General features: G+C 32.8%; 2 protein-coding genes and 1 pseudogene across 2 annotated transcripts; 1 reads left to right on the top strand and 2 right to left on the bottom strand.

The window, feature by feature from the left end:
- Nucleotides 1-1526: 1526 nt before the first annotated feature.
- Nucleotides 1527-3647, bottom strand: LOC120194006. Its single transcript, XM_039196431.1, has 4 exons — nt 3454-3647; nt 3243-3325; nt 3043-3133; nt 1527-1846 (listed from the first exon to the last, which is right to left on the bottom strand). The coding sequence occupies exons 1-4, from the start codon at nt 3480-3482 to the stop codon at nt 1816-1818; spliced, it is 234 nt and encodes a 77-aa protein (XP_039052362.1). The 5' UTR covers nt 3483-3647; the 3' UTR covers nt 1527-1815.
- Nucleotides 3648-6270: 2623 nt separating this feature from the next.
- On the top strand, nt 6271-8923 carry LOC120184440 (annotated as a pseudogene).
- A 4485-nt stretch (nt 8924-13408) lies between these two features.
- Nucleotides 13409-16030, bottom strand: LOC120201618. The gene is made up of 3 exons (XM_039202198.1): nt 15872-16030; nt 14885-15299; nt 13409-14538 (listed from the first exon to the last, which is right to left on the bottom strand). Exons 2-3 carry the CDS (start codon nt 15284-15286, stop codon nt 13885-13887), a joined length of 1056 nt encoding a protein of 351 aa, XP_039058129.1. The 5' UTR covers nt 15287-15299; nt 15872-16030; the 3' UTR covers nt 13409-13884.
- Nucleotides 16031-20409: the final 4379 nt, after the last annotated feature.

Below are 20409 nucleotides of genomic sequence, written 5' to 3'. Positions count from 1 at the left end.
TTGCGGTCTGGACTCGGAGATAAGAAACTGAAAGTACTTTATATATTCGAATCGAAGATGAACTCGCAAGGAAAAAACACACCTTTACTGAAGTAGCCCTGCCGTTCTTTAAATTTACGATCTTGGTAAATCTTACCGGGTAAAATCATAAATTTAGCCCTCACTGTTTACATTTTTAACAAATTGATCCTATTTTTTTTAAAGATAAGACTTCTATGTTTTTAATAAATAAATTATTTTTCTTAAACTAGAAACCTAACTCTAATACAAATGTTAATTATTGAAAATATTAGGGTAATTACACATTAATACCTAAACTATTAGTTTTGATCCATTTTAGTATCTAAACTTTCAATTTTTTCAAAATTATACCTAAAGTTTAGTTTTTTTTATTTCAGTACCCGTTTAAAATTTAACGTTAGGTTTGATTTTTTTTAAGTTTAAGTATTAAAATGGACCAAAAATGATAATTTAGGTATTAAACAAGTTAAGTTTAACATGGATTTAAATAACGGTCGACGACCGCGACATCACCCGCTATATAGCTATGGCAGCGCTCTCTGTGTCCGCTATAAATGACCGAACCCACATCCGTTCAAACTCGCTCAAGAATGGTTCACAAGTAATCCGTAATTGTAGATTATGCAAACTATTAATCCTGTTTTTCCGTCGTGGATTGGTGTAAATTTTTACACCCACTTTTCGGTTTGTAGGCTATCGAGCTTCCAATTAAACATCCTGAATTGTTTGAGAGTCTTGGTATAGCCCAGCCAAAGTTGATATTATTTTGCCAAGTCATAGCATTATGTTACCGTGTCGTCTTCCTCGACCTGGTGGTTTGTGCCGCTGTTTGGTGTATCATCCGATCCCGATTACATTGATTCCGATAACGAGCTGAGGAAAACAAGACGAGGCGAATTGGAAAGGGGGGTCAAAAATCGACGAGAGCAAGGTTTCCTCCGGGTCGATTCACGGAAGATAAGGCGAGGCAACTCCGTATGATGACTACCGATACGTCATTATTATTCTTGAGTCAAGTCGAAATTTTTTACCCTCCACGTAAACTTGACCAGACCTTACACTTAAAAAATCCAATCGCTGTTTTTTTTTTAAATAATTCGATCCTATCGAATCGAGTTAAATTGTCAATCCCCAAGTGTGCATCTCTTTCTTTGTCCATTCAAGGTTCCTATGGGTACTTTGCTCACGAAAGGGGAAAGTGCAGAAACAGGGTTGCCAAAGCATGCCCCTTTGAAATCTCCAAGGGTTTCTCTTAAAAACCAACAAATCCAAGTGGTCGCAATTTTTTTTTCTAAACATGAAAATCGAGTGAAAGAACTACTGAAAACGAAACCAAGAATCGTGCCAAGAGCACTTTAACACTATGTTCCAACACACAACTAACCCAGCCACTTGATCCCCGTCTCCTTTTCTTCAGATCAACACACTCGAACTCCGCCCAAACCCCAAAATTTTCGTGCACATGATACAAAATAAATACTCGACAATGATGCAGATCAGTAATGCATAATGTATGGATGGCTGTGTTTTACTTCAGAACATCAAAACAACTCTGAATGTGTATGTGTGACCTGCAGATCGATCTCGAGTTTAACAAGCAGGCTCATCACCCTATCTTATTTCTCCTCAAAATCTAAATTAACTCCCGAAATGAATTATAACTGCGAGACACAATTATCATTCCTCAATAGAGGGAATGAGAAGAATACAATACTCAACTTGTTCTATGCCACAAAATATGAATACTTATTAAAGGGATAAAAATCAGTTCCTCAAGCCAAACTCTCTGCATGTTCACTTGCTCTCAGCATCGTATAGATCTGACCTGAAAACTCATTAAGGAAAACAAAGCAGAGAACTAGGAACATAACAACAAGACGATATCTACAAGTGTTTCTAGAAATTAGGACAAACATACATATAGAGAAGCATGATTACCAAAACAACATAGTATTGAATTCCGGGATATTAAGTAGAAAAGAACAAATAATTGGAGTATACATAAAACATACATAAGGTATGAATCTTACCATTTAGATTACTTGTGGTTATTTTCATTATAAATATTGAGAAAATATAATCTTATTATACCTCTTCATACACATCTACCCCCTACAGGCTTGGCCAAAAACATGACTCCTTAATATAATCAGAAGAAATGGCATTCTTAACAATTGGATCTGACAGAATATAGAATCGATGCTGAGAATTAGAGCTTAAAGAAACCATTTTTTCAGTTTAAAACATTTCAGAAACAAATGCACTGTGGTTTTAATTTAAAACCAAAAAGAATCCAAATAATACTTAATCTTGCTTATATGCATCCATCAATTCCTTGCAATCAAATGAATCAATCTCTCGGGGGCAACAGCAGCATCATGCATTGTACAGACACATGTATCGTTCAATGCTATTGCAAATAAGTTGCATATAGAAATCATTGAATGACATGTCAAAGCCAACCATTTAAAACTGGAGGATGCAAGACCTAGTGGGCCAAACATATAGGTCGGGGTGAGCAAAACTCGACTCAAAATTTTTGTATAAAATTTGAGTTATAAAATAAGACTTGAATAACTCAAAGCTTTTGGAAATTCATGGATTGGTTTTCAAGTTCATGTCGACTTCCTCAACTTTGCATGATATATATAATCACATGAAAAAAGTATGAAGAAATATATATATATATATATGAATATGATTAAATTTTTTAAAATTAGAATCAATTAGTACCATACCATTATAAATAAAAACTTGAACACACCACTATACTCGACTCAAATTTCATAAACTCGACTCACTCAAAAAGATTCAAATAAAGTTTGGGTTATAAATCAGGACTCGTCAACTCACTAATTCAAAATTGTTTGAATAGACTCGATTGAATATTCACCCTACATCCAGATGCAACATTTACCAATGCATTATTTAAGCACCAATGATTCAGAGGAAAAAAGAAAACATAGAATCAACAATCAGGTATAGTAAGTAAAACAAATAAGTTTGATAGAATGAGGATACACTAAATAAGAACCGTGAACAAAAGCCCAAGCCAACACAATAGTAAACAGCCGATCCCTTAAAACCGGGTTCTTCCTCAAAGAAAGTCGAACTGAAACACGAAAAAAAAAAACAACCCATACAAAATTAACATCTGAGAAAAGAAACCCAGAGATCAAAATCACCCGAGTGGGGGGAAATAAGAGAGATTCTAGACTTACTTAAAGGGAGAACAGGGGCATAAACTAAAGGAACTAGGAACTTGAAAGGGGGTCCTTTGTTTTGCCTCCTATAAACAACTTCCCTGCGAATACGTATTGAAATAGAATTATTAAGAACCTACTGCGAGAATTCAAAACAAAAAAACGAAAGATTGTCGACAAATAGCCAACAAAATATATGGAAAATTGACGAATTATTGAAAAGACTTACGAATTAGAGTTATCAGAAGGGGTGGCCATGGAGGAGTTTGAATAAACTATTTAGAGATGTCTGGGAGGAGATATACGTTCAGCCGGAAGAGAGTATGGCGAGTTTAGCCGTGATCCAGATGAAAAGATCGAATAGCATAAAGAAATTCTCGCCTGACTTATATTTTTTCCGCCCACAGTTCGATCGGCTGTTTTAGGGCCGATAATATTGAGTCAATTAATCATATAAATTTGTGGTACAATTAGAATTAGAAAGATCATATTCCTAATATATTTTATTATTTTGATACAGATTAAATAACAAATTAATACTAATTATTATAAAAATTACAATATATAACTTTTAATTGTTTAAATCTTTTAAAAATACGAATCAAGTGATCTTCGTGGTAAAAGAATTGTTGTTATTTTTAAAGATTCGGGTTCAAGCACCATAGATGTGAGGGGTGCGAGCATTTAATGTTGAGAGTCAGCTTCGAAGAGATATTATCTTGTATTTATTTCAGATTATTAAAAAAATTAATTTTCGATTTATAAATTTTAGGTTCAAACAATTACGTTTGTAGATTATGTATATTATCAATAATTAAGAAATAGATGAGTCTATCACGCTCAATGAGTACTAATGATCACTATTAATTTAATTTATAAAAAATTAATAGTAAATTATTTAAAATAAACAGTAAATTACAATAGTGACCGCCAAACTATTGTCATTTTTCATTTTCACCATTATTTTTGACATTTCATTAATCATTTAACTCTTAATTATATATTTTATAAATTTGATCTTAATTTTAATAAAAATAAATTTAATCCTCAAATCAAATGGTGTATCACGTCGCAAATTAAAATTTATCATCACAATAAAACATCACTGAAAAAAAATCAATAAACCAAAATTACTGTACATATAATTAATGTTTTTCGATAACAAAAATTTGTACATAATTATTATTTCATTTATATCATTTTGATATTTCATTTATTCATTTAATTGGTTTACACGTTTTCAAACTTAATTTAATATTTTAAAATTTACTTTAATTCAATTTAAATTACTGTAATGAAAAAAATGTCCAATGATAAGCTCGCAAAGTTCCATGATTCCTACAATTTACAAATATAACTAATTCAAGTTATATTTCCTAATAATTGTTTTATAATATTTTTTGAATAAATTTATTGAAGCAATTTTAAATTCTAAAATTAATACAAAGTTATGTATTTCAATTGGAACACAAATGGAATAAAAAAAGTTTACATGTAAATGGTAAATTTCAGTGACGCGTGACATCATTTGATTTGTGAGTTAAGTTTGTTTTAATTTATTAAAATTAATATTACATTGATAGAATATATATGTAACAGTGAAGAAAAACATATTTATCAAATGTTTTGATTGTCACGTCAGTTTCTCCATTAAATATTAACGAAAAATGATTTAATTAAATGCATTTAAATAATTGAGTGATTTATTTTGATAAAATTTTAAAATGATGGTCAAAATAAAAAAGGGACAATAATTAGGTAGTCACTGATATAATTATCTTTTATTTTAAATAATTTTATTTTTAAATTTTTAATTAATTATAATTATAAGTTGAGCCTTTTAGGATTTTATTTTTTTATAAATTAAATTAATATGCTCATTGTTAGTGGTGATTACTGGTACTCATCGAGTGTTGTAGAATGTTCCTTAAGAAATAGCATATATTATACTGTAAGAATTCTATAGTATTTAAAAAATCATGAGTAAACTGCATATGTAGTATCTAAACTATTCGTTTTAATCTGTTTTAGTACCTAAACTTTCAATTTTTTCAAACCATACCTAACATTTAGTTTTCATTTCATTTTAGTATCTATCATTAAAAACTTAACATGCTGAGTACCTAAATTATTAGTTTTGGTCCAGTTAGTACCTAAGCTTTAATTTTTTTTCAAAATTTAACGTTAAATTTGAATGGGGTACTAAAATAAAACAAAAACTAAAGTTTTAATGGTGGAGTATTAAAACAAAACAAACTAAACTTTAGGTAAGATTTTGAAAAAAATAAAAGTTTAAATATTAAAACATACCGAAATTGAAGTTTAGGTGCTAAATGTGTAATTGTCCAAAATATTTAATGTTTTCAATTACATATATTAATAAAATAACTAAGAGGAGCACAAATTGAGCTCGCCTTAAGATCATGAATTTGGGCATCAGGAATGTTTGGCTTTGAGCGTTCAATGTTAAATAGTTGAGAATTATCTTTGAACAGATATTGCCTTATACTTACCCATATTAATAAAAGGGTAAATTACACCTTTCCTACTGAACTATATTCTCTTACCTATTTTCCTCACCTAACTTTCAAATTGATCAATTTAATCACTGAACTTACAATCAAATCATTTTGCTCACTCAACTGTTTTCTTTCTAACAATTGATGGCATGTCATTTTTTTATTTAATATAAAACAATTAAGAAAAAAAGAAGGCGTCCATGTCACCGTTGGTCACCGTCGATCGTCGTAGATGGTGGTCATTCGGTCCTAAAATGGGATGGGTCTTTCGACTAGACACATTGAGTCTGAATTCGACCTTCATTTTTCAGAATTTACTTCGAAGTCTACGAATTTGAGATTAAAAGTGAGGAAAACCAAACGTTTAGTCCAAATTCCGGGTTTTGGATATTTTCCGGTGAAACAACCCCATATTCGGACTCATGGGTCGAGACGAACCGACCAATGAAGTTTGGGACCGAACGACCCACCATCTATAGAGCGGTTTGGACGGTTGAACAAAAAAACATGGTGTTGACGAAGAGAAAATGAAGAAAAAGGAAAGGTAAATTACACCATGAGTCACTAAATTATCTCTCTCCTATTTTATACACCGAAACGACGTCGTTTTGTAGTATATTTTTTTTTTCAAAACGAAACCATTTTGATGCTTATGTCATGTCGTAACACCGTTAAATTGTTAACGGTAGAGTGAGCAAAATGATTTAATCTGTAAAATTCAATGAATAAAATGGTCAATTGAAAGTTGGTGAAGAAAATAAGAAAAGATTAAAGTTCAGTGAGAAACGTTAATTTACCGTTAATAAAAAAAGTAAGGGGAAAATAATAATAAAAGGACTTTAAACTGCTTTGAAATTAAGCTGGAGCTAGCAAAACGTACGTTTTTCTTTTATAAATGCCAAAATGATATTTACTAAATTGCCATCTGTTCCTTGAAAATCTAAATAAAAAAATGTATTAGCGCGGCATAATGGAAGTGGACCCCAGGGAGAAATGATCGGACGGCGGAGAGGATTAGATGATAGAAAACGGTGGAGATTAATCCAATCCAACGGCACAGAGAGTTGCGTCAATTTAAAGCCGGGGCCTAAGGCTAAGACCGAGCTTTTAGACTCCACAAAAGCCCTCATCTTATAAAAACACACACGCCCATCGCCGTCTCCAAATTCACTCGCGCTCCGATCCCTCTTATTTCGCCGACAAACGCAAGATTTGCAGATTCATTTCTCCTCTCTTTGTTGCTCAGCGATCGATGGTGAAATCTTCGATCTCTCTCTTAATTATTGCTTTTATCTCATTGTTGTTTCAGTATCTTGACTGTAATATGCAGTTTTTAGTTTCGAGATAGATCTTGATTTTTGTTTTTTGTTGTTGATTTGCGCAGCTTGCCTAATCAGCAAACTGTTGATTATCCGAGCTTCAAGCTCGTCATCGTCGGCGATGAGGAACTGGTAATTTCATTTCCTTTTTCATGCAGATTCGATTTACAATGTTTTGCTCGTCATCGTCGGTTCGAACTGTTATGATTTGATGCTAATAGCTGGGATTTTGAATTAAAAGATATATTTAAGAGAAAATGAGTATCATTATACCTTTTCATTTCCATGTTTTTTTTAATCTGTATACATTTTAATAATTAATAAATGTTGTTTCTTGAATATATATCTATAATATTCACTTTTGTTTCAGTTTAGAATCTAAGTAAATAATTTCTCATTGTTTTGGAATTGCTCTAACTTTTTGTGATTGGTGCCAGGAAAGACCACTTTCGTGAAGAGGCATCTAACTGGAGAGTTTGAAAAGAAATACGAGCGTAAGTGTTTTTAAAAGCTTTGTTTTGTTTTTGGTACTGCTTGAGCAAATTGAGTGCCTTGATATAAATGTTACTTGGGCGTTTTATCATCTTGAATATGCAGCAACCATTGGTGTGGAGGTTCACCCATTGGACTTCTTCACTAACTGTGGGAAATCCGTTTTATTGCTGGATACTGCTGGTCAAGAAAAGTTTGGGTGGTCTCGAGATGGTTACTAGTAAGTAATTTTATGAATTCTGCAACTTTTTGATTAATTGTTAAGTGGTCTTCCATCATTGATGAGTAATGCCAGATGAATGTCTTTTTAGTGTTATTGTATAAACTTTATGATGTCTTATTTGTAGCTAGGTTTTGGCGTGCATGTTTAGTCTCTGTATCGTTGGCTTATGCCGTAACTTTCATGACCATTTTGTTTTGTTCAGCGTATGTTAAGCTTATTTGCATTGTGAGTGATTTTCTTACTATTTTTTATCTTGTGTTGCAGCATCCATGGGCAATGTGCCATTATTATGTTTGATGTTACTGCCCGGTTGACGTACAAGAATGTTCCTACATGGCATCGTGATCTTTGCAGGTGTTTGGGATTGACAATCTTCACCTGTTTAGGCTTATGTGTACAGGCTTATGTTAAAAGTTCTATTTTGCTAATACAGGGTGTGTGAGAATATTCCTATTGTTCTCTGCGTAACAAGGTTGATGTAAAGAACAGGCAGGTCAAAGCAAAGCAGGTCACATTCCATAGGAAGAAGAACCTGCAATACTATGAATTTCTGCCAAGAGCAACTATATTTTGAGAAGCCTTTCTTGTACCTTGCTAGGAAGCTCGCCGGGTAATATGAAATTGCATTTACCACATAATTAATGTTGTAATGTTGATGATTTGTTCGATGCCTAATATCGATAACGTCTTGATGATTTCAGTGACCCCAATCTTCATTTTGTTGAGTCGCCTGCTCTTGCTCCTCCTGAAGTTCACATTGACTTGGCTGCCCAGCAACAGTATGAGATAATCCTCGTGATACTTGTTTTTCGGTTTTATCTTTTGGTTAACCTGGATTAGGAGGCATTGGTTAACACTTGTGTTGATTGATTGGTTTGTGTAGGCATGAGGCTGAGCTTGCAGCGGCAGCCAGTCAGCCTCTTCCAGATGACGATGACGCATTCGAATAGAGGTGATTTCAGTGCTTGTGCCTGCATTTTTCATTTTTAGCTCAGTTGGATTTGTGTTTATCAAGTGGGAAGAAATAGGGGTTGATGTTTTGAGCTCCATTTTAGAAATTTTCGAATATAATTGTTGTTACGGACGGTGGATCTTGGATGGTTGGTTTTGACTTTTATGCTTATTGTCGGTGTTTTGGATTTTGCCTCCTCAAGTAGATGCATTACGAGATTTTCTTGAAAAGAAATTGGAATTTCCATTTGCTCTGATTTTTCATTCTCTTCGTTATGCCTGTCGATCTCGAAAACTGTATTTGAAATGTTCCTATTTTAAATAGTACTAACTATGCATTTAGTACTTTATAGTACATATCAAAACTTAGTTTTTAAAATTATATTTAATATTTTTTAATTAAATTTTTGTACCTTATTGGTATAAACATAACTCGTTTAGTACTTAAGTTATTATATTTTCCGTTAATATTAAATTTTTAATATTTTTAAAACTTATCATTAAATTCTAAATAATGATTAAAGTAAAACAAAAATTGAATTTATAGTTTTGAATAATATTTTACTTAAATTGATTTGAAGGTAGATAATTTTGAAAGTTGTTTATATCAAAGTGTGAATTGGACCGTTTAATAATTTGTTAGAGCCGAGTTATAAGTACTTATGGACCAAGTACGATTAGGGTTGAGCAACGAAACTGAGAAAATCGAAAATCGACACGAGTCGAGTAAAATGGTTCGGTTTGGTTTGGCTTTAAATAGTTCGGTTTTCGGTTCGATTTAAAAGTTTTATTTTTTTATTCGGTTCGGTTCGGATTTTTTATATGGAATTCATTTGTTCTATTGAACCGAATAGGCAATTTTTGTAAAAAAAATAGTTTCAAGTGATTTTTTTTATTGAAAAACTGAAAAATCGAATCGAATTGAAAACTTGAACCGTTAAAAAATCGAACCGAAACCGAAAAAATCGGTTTCGGTTTTTTTCGGGTTTTTAACTATTCGATTTCGGTTTAAATATGAAAATCTGTTTATTTCGATTCGATTCAATTTTTTGTAAAAAATCGAACTGAACCGAACCGAATACACCTATAAGTACGATAGATCTATTAATTAATAGTACAATGATCCTTATTTTCTTGAACCCTAAACCAACATTCAAAACCCTAATTATTACGAACTCAAAACCCTACTGTCCATTCACTTGTTCTTCAATTTCCACGTCCACATATTTCATATCTAATTTTATAATGTTAACACGAAATTGAATGTACGGGACGGTTCATACAAAGGGTCAAGAATAATTTTCAAGGTTGTTATACCTGAGGGTTCTGATCAATTTCTTAAACCCTAAACCGATATTCAAAACCTTAATTATTAAGAGCTCAAACCCTACTGTCCCTTCACGTGTTCTTAAATTTCTGTCCCACAGATCACTATTCGCCAATGATGGCTCTGTCAAAGTTCAATTAACTGGATATTTATATCGATGGTGGTGCTTAGGGTTGTAATCGAGCTCGAGTATTGTGGATCTGATTTGAAAACTCTAAAATGAAGACGGTTCGACTTGAAAACTCGTGAGTCTAAGACTTTTAGGTTGGAACTCGAAATCATGAATTGAAACTCGAAAAAGCTCGTCAAAGTCAAATTAAAAGAAAAATCTTAAACTTAACTCGATTGAAGCTCAAATTCAGATTTTAACATCAAATTCAAATTGAACATGAACCTTAAGTAGAAGAAAATTTTTTACTATATTTTTTTAAATATTAAACATAAAAATTAATGTTATTAATAAATTAATTTTTTAAAAATAAAATTTTAATATATATTTTTTGTCAAATTCCTCGTTAGCTTTTCGAACCGAGTATTAATTAAATCATTTAGTTTGTTATACAAGATTGAAAGTGTAGTATGGTTTTTTAATATTAGTATTTCATATCTAATGTTTATAATCTTAATACAAGATTGAAGTTGGAGACAGTTCATCCAAAGGGTATCAGAGTTAGAACACAAAATCATGTATTTTAACTATAAATGTTAATATGAAATCTATATAATTTTATATCATTAGGAACAAAATCAGTAGTTGTTCGTGTTCGTTCATTTATCGATTAAAGTTAAATGAACGAACATGAACACATTGTCGTTCGTGTTTGTTCGATTCATTTATAGGCCTAACTATACTTATGAGAATTGAAAACAACACAAAACTTAAATATACATATAATAATTTGAAGTAAACTACGCAAACGGTTATCGAATATAATATTGTTTATTGAGTCTCCGATAATTAAAGGCTACTAAATGGTCCTCGATTTTAGGACAATGTTTTGTTGAGTTATAGACTATAAAAGTTGCAAAATGGTCACTCAACTATTTATATGTTCAAAACTCATTTTTTTTGTTAAAAAATTGAAGTCATTCTGAGTTGAACGTTATCCTGCTGACTAAGATTTGATAAAATATGATCCTAGAACCGTTGAGTTGTATAATTATTTCAGATTCTTTGATCAGATTTTATCACATCTCAATCAATATATGTTCGAATACAAGCAATACTCCATGGCAAGATGAACAATGGACACAAGTTTTGAATGCTATGTAACCCTACAGAATGTATCGATTGTAATTAGTTTTATTACAGTAAGACGACGTCGTTACCGTAAGCTAAATGATGACTTATGATGAGAAACTCCCTTGTAAACAATTTCCATGGTAAAAAAGGGAATAATTCAGTAGACAGTGATGCATTTATCTAAGGTGACGTTTGGTTTGCTGGAATGTTTATAGGAGAATTGAAATCTGTGAAGGAATTATAATCTGTAATTGAAATCTGTAAGAATTGGAATCCAATTCCATATTCTGTTTGATTCACATACAGATGAATTTGATTTCAGTAATTTAAAATGACAAAATTTCCCTTCTTCTTTTTTGCTTTATTTTAGTTTATTTTACAACTTACATAGTAATATATATAAAAAATAAAAAATATTAAATTTTCATTTTATTGATTGATTATTCATTTCAATAAATTATAAAAATCATGCTAATGAACATTAGAAGTTAAAATCATCGCAATCAAAATATGTTAATAAGTTACCAAAAGATAGAGCAATGTTTCAATACATTCCAATCGGAGTATGTTAATTAGTTAGAAAAAATATACCAAAAATATTTCTATTTAATAAAAATAGTGACTTAATTCGACCCGACCTGAATTATATATTTTTGGGTCGGTCCGGTTTTTTTTTCACCCTAAACCCGAACCCGACCCGACCCGAATATCACACTTAAAAAAACCCGATCCGACATGACCAAATAAAGTTTCACTCGACCTGACCCGACCCGAATATATGAACTAGAAACCCCCGACCCGAAATAATAAAAAAAATATTTTATTCAATATGAATAAGTTACCAAAGGATTGATGAGAGTAGTATGATCAAATTTCAATTCCCTCCAACAAGGGAATTGAATTCCATCCATTTTTGGATGGAATTCACTTTCCCTCATTTGATGGAATTGAATTCCATCAGAGATTCCAATTCTCTTGAAAAACTTGAACCAAACATGGGAAAGTGGTGGAATTGGATTCCAATTCCCACCAATTCCAAGGGATTCCATCCAACCAAACGCCACCTAAGGAAAACAGCTACTGGGAAATGCTACCGTGTCGCATTCAATTTTCCTTGTGCATGTTAATGAACAGACAACATGCTTATTCGATTGTGAAACAAATAACTCTAGTAATGATTTCGGTCATGCCTGATAAATATCCTATCTGGATAGAAACAATAGGATCTTCTAACATTGTTTCGAGAAATCGAAAAGCAGACTCGGGCTTAACAGGCAAAAACTGCACACAAGGAGCTACCTTCACAGATCAGCTAATACATTTCTATTTTACAGCCATTCAAATGGCTTGAACAAAGAGATGTCATGTGGCCATTATGCTCAAAAAAGATGTCTTTTCGATTTTTATCCGATGCATGCAAGATCATTACCGATCCTGTTAAAAATTTCAGTCCATCCATTATCAACAAGCAGAAACGAAAACGTTAAATTATGAAATGAAGATACAGAATGCACGAGAAGTAGAGATCTCAGCAAGATTACTTTGCAGCAAACAAAGTGAAACATGCATGGCCCAGCAGAGTGTCACAACACATCATTTATAAGCTTATAAAAAGATCCAAAATAAAACCTTTTGGAGAATTCCAGATATTAGGTCATCCCATGGCACCCACAAGATTCGGATCTTACATCCTTCAGGAACACAGATACCTAGGGCTCACATGAGACCTGAAATAGAAGAATCCAGTGAGCCGCATACTAATGAAATTAGTTCCTCGAAATAATTTCCTCACTGTTGAAAAGCAAGAGAAAGGTGCCAAACCCAGAAATCATCTTCAGAGTTCATGCATTTAGCAGGAAGTGTCTAAGCCTCCTCTGCCGTGGAAAATACAGGGGGAAGCATCAATTACCTCAACCCGAGAACGATTATTTTTTAAACAGAGTATTATACCCTGAGAGCATTGACATCGATATGAAAGCTTGACACATATTTCCTTCATAATCAAATCAAATATCAAGAAAAACATAAATACTTCAGTTGTGCAAGAAATATACAGAAGAGAACAATCAGAAAAATGCATTCTTGATATCTGCTCAATTGTTGGAAAATTCCCGATATGCTATTTCTCAAAGTTCTGTTTGCTAAAGTAAATGTACAAATGAGGGAGAGAAGAAAGGATGGAAGAACTGATACACAATGCTTATCTCAGAAACATTTAACGGTCTTCAGTTTCTGTTGTGTTACCTTCATTTCAAAATATCACTATATGCTCTATATGTAAATGAGGAAAATTGATAGCATATTTCATCAAGCTTGATACAATTGAGGTAGCCACCAGTGTAATTATTTATCCAAGTCTAATTCTAAGGGAAGAAACAAAAGGGGGGGGGGGGCACAGACACTCCATGTTATCTTATAGGAATGCTGCTATCAGCGGAAACTAAGTTTCTTAGCTCCATCAAGTGCTCATCATTAGATATATGAAGTGAAAGACGAAGATTTGTCACTAAAGTTTCTTGTTCCCAACTTAAAGTCCCTGATGCATACAAGGCCTCCAAAATGCAACGATAGGCATGTAACTCTATCTTATGGATCTTGGCAGCTAGTTCTTCTTTTGTAGGAGGACAATTCCTTCCTTGTCTCCCCTTGGACAAAAAGACTCAGCATCACTCCATTCACCATCATCAACTTCAATAGGACCTGTAGGAACAATATGAGGTAACCTATAGAAATTTTACTACTCACACTACAACTACCAACAGAGCATGTAACATTATCAGCGTCATTCGTTTCTAAATGCTCAGCAAAATAACATCCAACAGCACCATTTGGTCTTCTCCTGTCTCCATGCACTTCGGACAACCCCGTTCTGCTGTTAAGAGAAGCATGTATGTATGTTTCACCCAACATATCTCTTGGGAAAGCAACAGCATCTACCTGTTCAAGAATGGATGGATTTGCAACAACCAGTCGGTACAATCTTTTATTTCTCTCAACTGCTCTAAGCTTCTGTCTACCAGCAGCATGAGCTTCAACATGAGAGTAGCATCCTCTCTTTAGAGTTTTTGAGGAAGCAATAACAGAATCTTGGTAATTAACCTTCGTGTTAACAGGAACACATTCATCCTTCACATACCTATTTGTCCTTCTAATGGTATTTTGAAATTGGGTGCTAGACTTTTGGTTGTATCTAAGAGTGGAGTTTTCACCGTGTTTCACATGTTCACAACTGCCAGAACCCTGCATGTAGACATAAATAATAAATGAATATCTTGGCTTGTGGAACAAGAACCAAACATATGACATCACATTTGTCATAACTTAATAGAAATATAGATGGTACTTAGATCAAGAATGATTACTGACCAAATGAAGGGATGCCATTTAGATTAGACAAATGAGAATATTCAAGCTAACTCCAACTTACAAAAACATGAAATACATTTGGAAACTAAAGATGAACATGAGTATATAAAAACCTTGTATAACATAAATTCATTCAACTGGAAAAAAGTGAATGCTGAAATAGCTTTGAAAACTTAAAATTTTCAAATGCAGGAGGAACATAGATTAAGATAGGAAGTACCTTTCCGATCACAACCCATTCATTGTCTTGCCATGATTGTCTCACACGGACATCAAATTTACTGACCTTAAATTCCAGAGATGATCCAAGCAACCTAACGAAAATGTACTTTTTCTCCAAAATCGCTAAAACTGTTGCCATCTTCCAAGAAAAGTTGTCAAAAACCTCAACAATATCACCAGGAACCCAATTATATGAAACTGCTGGTGCAGGAGGACAAGGTCTAATAGCTTTCCTAGATACCCTCTCCATGATCGTCTCGTTAGTTGCATCGGAATAACCTTCATATCTAACTTTGTAGTTGTGGCCATTGCCACTGATTATTTCAGCACAATGCCAGGAGCCCGATGGCACCTCTTTTCTGCTCAAGACTTCTACTTTGGTCCCTTTCTTGAATCTCATGATCCCTATTTGACTGCAAAAGACGTTGACAAATGAATGAGATGATTAGTTCATAAAAAAATTAAACACTAAACAAAACACGAATACAATCAAAATATCTAGCGAACGTTATTCATGCTTTGAATTATGGGAAAAAAACATTTTAAACGAAAAAGAACAACAAAAAGATCTAATGAGAGCGTTATTCATACTTGTAAAATTAGTCTAAAGTAAATAAACAAAACAAAACAGTCAGGAGTCTGTTTGGTGCGCAAGAAAATGCAGGAAAAAGGAAATCAAAATTTCCGGGGAAAATTTAAAGTGATCTGCTAAGTTCAAACTCTTCCTACCTTCAAAATCAGAATTAAGAACAATAAAAAAATCAATAAACACATTCAACCACCTTTCTTCCTTTCTGCCTACGTATCCACATTTTCTCGGTAGCCAAACAGAAGGGGGAAAAATAACAACAATTACAAAAGGAAAAAAAGGACATAAAGCAGCAAATCAAACAAAAACGAAAGTTCTTCACAATCAGAATCAGAAATATACAATGAAAATAAAATGAATACTTCAAATCATCAAAAATTGAGGACGAACACTAACCTTTGGTGGAGGATTGAAGAGAGAAACACAAAAAAGAAGATTATTTTCCGTTTCTCAGTGCTTAAGAATTTAATTTGTTCATATGAAATTTTGATTGAGGAGAAATTAGTATATATGGCGTTTTAAAGATTTAATTTTTATTTTATTTATTTTTTTTATTTTTTGATTATTTTGGAGAAGAAGAATAATGGAAAATTGAGTATAATACAAGGAATAATATGGTAGGCTTTCTATGCCAAGTTACCAACTGCCTAAGAATACCTTTGTTGTGGTTGTGATTGCCTGTTCCAATCTTATTGTGTTCATTCTGTACTCTCTCTCTCTCTCTCTCTCTCTTCTTTTTTTAATTTATTTAGGAAAAATAATGAGAAAAATAGCGTTTTATGTTAAATTGGAAGTCATTTTGAAATTTAAATATTATGGATGATTTTAAATAATTTATTAATTATTTTAAATCATTATTTTATACTCAAAAGATATATTGACGGAATATGTATCTTAATTATTTATAAATTTTAAGAGGTTTTTTTTCAACAATCTCTGAAACACGTGGTTAAAATTTTCAACCTTCGTCATCCTAGATAGAAGTTATTCAAAAAAATATTTTTCTTTTCTTTTTTGATATGAAATTTATGCCTTCATCTTTTTTAATAAGTGACATTCTCCCTTATTCGATTTTGTGATGTTCTTGTTAGAAGTCATCATCGTAATTATCTATCTTTTTTGTTTCACCCACTAGAATGATTAGCGTAAAAATAAATTGTTAAAGAATTATTCGAGCATCACTTGTCATGAGGTCATTATCTTTTTCTCAAAACATGTTTGATAAGATGTATCTTATCGATGTGAATAAATTTTATGACGTCATTTTTTTTCTTTCTGATATAAAAATTGTGTATTAAAATTTTTAAAGATGAGATATTGAACTTGAAATTTCGATAAAAAAATAAACGGGAAACTAATTTCCATCTAAGTTTTCAAACATTAATCTACAACTCTTTTCTTACTCTTACTTCGGAAAAATTATTAGATGGATCCGGCTCACCAAGTTATTTGTGGTACCAACTAATAACATTTTTTCATCTCATTTTTTTAAGGTGAACCTTCACCTCTTTCTTACGTGTAATTAAGGAGTTGACAATTATTTAGAAATTGTTTAAAATTAATAAATATGATTCACTGAAACCATAGATGACGTTAGGGATGGGCCTGAATCGGTTTTTTGGTCCACCGGACCCGACCCGAGAACAAGAAATCCTCCACCCGAGATCCGACCCGACCCGACCGACCAAAACAAGATTCCACCCGACCCGACCCGACCCGATATATAACTTAAAAAACTAATCTGAAATAATAAAAAATATTATTTTTATTAAATAAAAAAAGTGACTTAATTGAAAAAAATAATAATATATAGAGATTTATTATTAATTATTCCTAAATATATAAGTAAAATTATATTTTTTCGGGTCGGTTGGATTTTTTACCCTAAACCCGAACCGACCCGAACCCGAAATCGATTTTTAATAAAAAACTGACCCGATTAGATGGGAACCCGTCAAGTTCGAATATCATGCCCATCCCTAGATGACGTGGTGAACCGAATAGAAAATAATTTCTCATCACTCCGTGATTCTAATAATCTTCTTTATGTGGGCTTAATGTATAAACTGACTTCGGCCTCATTATTGTATTTAGAAAACAATCAAATTAAAGCGCAACATATAAGAGTTAAATACCAGCCCAAGCCCAGCAGATTTGATAATGTGGGATTGGCCATGGCATCTCAATTTTAGTCGATCAGTCAAACGGAATCTCCAGAGCTTTCTTCTTCCCCAAGGTCCGATCACGAAAGAAAATCGCGCGATTCAACGCTATATGCACGATGTATCGCAAGTCAACGACGCCATCGACACAACATACGGCGAGGTCGCAAGTCACCACTCTCTCGCTTTAAATACGGCACTCGTATTTCGATCTATCTATTTTTTTTTGTTGACGAGACGATACGTTCCATGGATCACTTTTGGAGCCAGTTGCTCTCCGATTCATCTTATCACGTTGAACAAAATGTAAGATTTTCATTTGTTTTTTCTTCTTCTTCATATGTTTTAGATTGCTTCGTTGACTTAATGATCTTCAATTTTTCTGATAATTCATCAAGATACCTCGCCGGTTTATGGCTAGAATACTGAAATTGTAGTGTTTGGATAGGTTTCAGAGATTTTGGTTGTATTCAAATTTGGTTTGATTTCAAACTTTTTTTTTCAGCTACAAGCATGGAATCAAGGATCTTTAATACCAACACAATCATCCCGGAGAAGCAGTGGTGTTCCCTGAACCAGACTAATGGAAGCAGCACAGTCCAGCATCTCTGTCTCCAAACACTTTTGGTTCCAGAGCTTTGAGAAAAAGCCAATCGAATTTATCTGTAACTGATCGAAATGAGAGGAAAAGGCTAATTGACCAGGCATATCGCGAAAGAGTGAAGGTTAGGATACTATCTCAATGTGGCTGTAAATGAGTCGGGTCGAGTTTCACTCCACCTGAAAAGTTCAAAGCTAAGCTTGACTTGACTCGAAAATTGGTCAGATTAAAATTACCAAGTTCGACTCGAATTCAAAATAAAAAACTGAAGTTTCGACTCGAGCTCGAAAGAACTTGAATTCGAAACATTCTCAGACTTAGTTTGATTGAAGCTCGAACTCGAATTCAAACTTGAACATAAACATTAAGTACATGAAAACCTTATATTGTATTTTAAAAACATATAAATATTAATATTATTAATTATTTAATTTAAAATTTAATATATTTCTTTTCGAGTAGGGTATCAATTAGTTCGTTTCGACTCTTTAAAAACTCGAGTCCCGTCGATTCGAGTGTTGAGTGAGTTGAACTTGAATAACTTGCAAACTGTGCGGTTTTTCATTTACAGCCCTATTTCTGATGTCTCTTGCCTCATTTCCCTTGAAAGAATTTGGATTATGCCTTGGGAAAAGGATTCAATTTCATTCTGGGATTTTGCCTTTTTTGATTCTGTTCTAAATTCACAGTTTTAAAATGTTAGAATATAAGAGGAAGATTTAAATAAAAGCGGAATCCCAATGCATATGAAGATTTTGTTCCTATTGATGTGTAGTTAATGATGTTCCTTTTCCTTTGGAAACAGAATAACAAAGTGCAAATGCAATTGAATTTGGAGAACCTTGCTAGAGAAAATGATTCTTTAAAGGAAGAATCAGTCATTGAAAGGATAATGCTTCAATGAATCAAACCTTGACAAAGCAAGCAGCAATGATTGATCAGCTGCGGAGTGATCTTTTGCAGCTCAAGCACAACCATGACAAACAAAATGTTCTTTTGGAAACACTTGCACAGTATCTTGTATGTCTCTTTTCTCGTTGCTCTTCATATGAATGTATTTTTTTTTAGTTTAGCTTAATTAAAAAATAAGTGACCCTTTTCTATATTTTAGCTGCCTAAAGTGTTTTTTTGTTTGAAATAGGTGCCTAACCATCTTAGAAGCAACCATTAACATAGTTTAACGGGTTAAATAAGTTAGTGTAAACTACGCTTTTAGTACATAAACTATCAATTTTGATCCGTTTTAATACCTAAACTTTTAATTTTTTCAAAACCAAGTATAATGTTTAGTTTTTGTTTCATTTTAGTATCCGTCGTTAAAAACTTCACGTGTTTAGTATCTAAAACTATTAGTTTGATCCGTTTCAGTACCTAACTTTGGTTTTTTCCCTTCAAAATTTAATGTTAAATTTTGAAACATGTACTAAAATGAAACAAAAGTTAACTTTAGGTATGATTTGAAAATTGAAGTATAGGTACTAAAACGGACCAAAACTGATAGTTTATATACTAAACACGTAATTTATCCAAAAGTTAAGATAGTGTAAGTAATCAATTTTTTTTTTACCTTGTTCAGCCTGGGAGAACAAAATGGATATAGAAAGTTGAAGGTTAAGCAAAACAATGTAACCCTACAACATTGCATATTTTTCTTTTTCATATCACATCACACCCACTGCTACAATTGTTAGTTCCCAGCAGAAATCACTGCATATTTGTTACTTGGCATTTCATGATAGTTATTACTGATTCCATTTGGGCTTCGGTATAAGGTTGTATAGATCCTCATTTTAAAGTACATGTGTTGGTATAGATTCTTTTACTCTGTTGCTTTGATTGCAGGCTGATCCGTTACGTCTCGAAAACGAGACGCTGAAGGCTGAAAAACGCTTCATTAAGGAAGAGCGCCGTCTTAAGAGTGATGTGCCACGGCTGTTGGAGGAGGAACGCGAAGTTAAAACTCGAAAACAAGGTACTCAAGGTTCATAATGATGCTTTATGTGGGAAGATTATTAGTGACAATGACAAGAAACAAGCAAGAATCATAAGCCCAACTACCGTTGACAGATTAGCCGGCACTAAGTTTTTTCCTTCTTTCTTTCTAGGATAAACTACGAATTTAGTATCCAATTATCAGTTTGGTCAGTTTTAATATCAAAACTTTAATTTTT

This window comes from Hibiscus syriacus, unplaced genomic scaffold (genome assembly GCF_006381635.1).
Source record: "Hibiscus syriacus cultivar Baekdansim isolate YM2019G1 unplaced genomic scaffold, ASM638163v2 tig00000340_pilon, whole genome shotgun sequence".
Classification (NCBI taxonomy): Eukaryota; Viridiplantae; Streptophyta; class Magnoliopsida; order Malvales; family Malvaceae; genus Hibiscus; species Hibiscus syriacus.
Note: the sequence above shows the minus strand (reverse complement) of the source record. Positions and strands in the feature narration are given on the sequence as shown.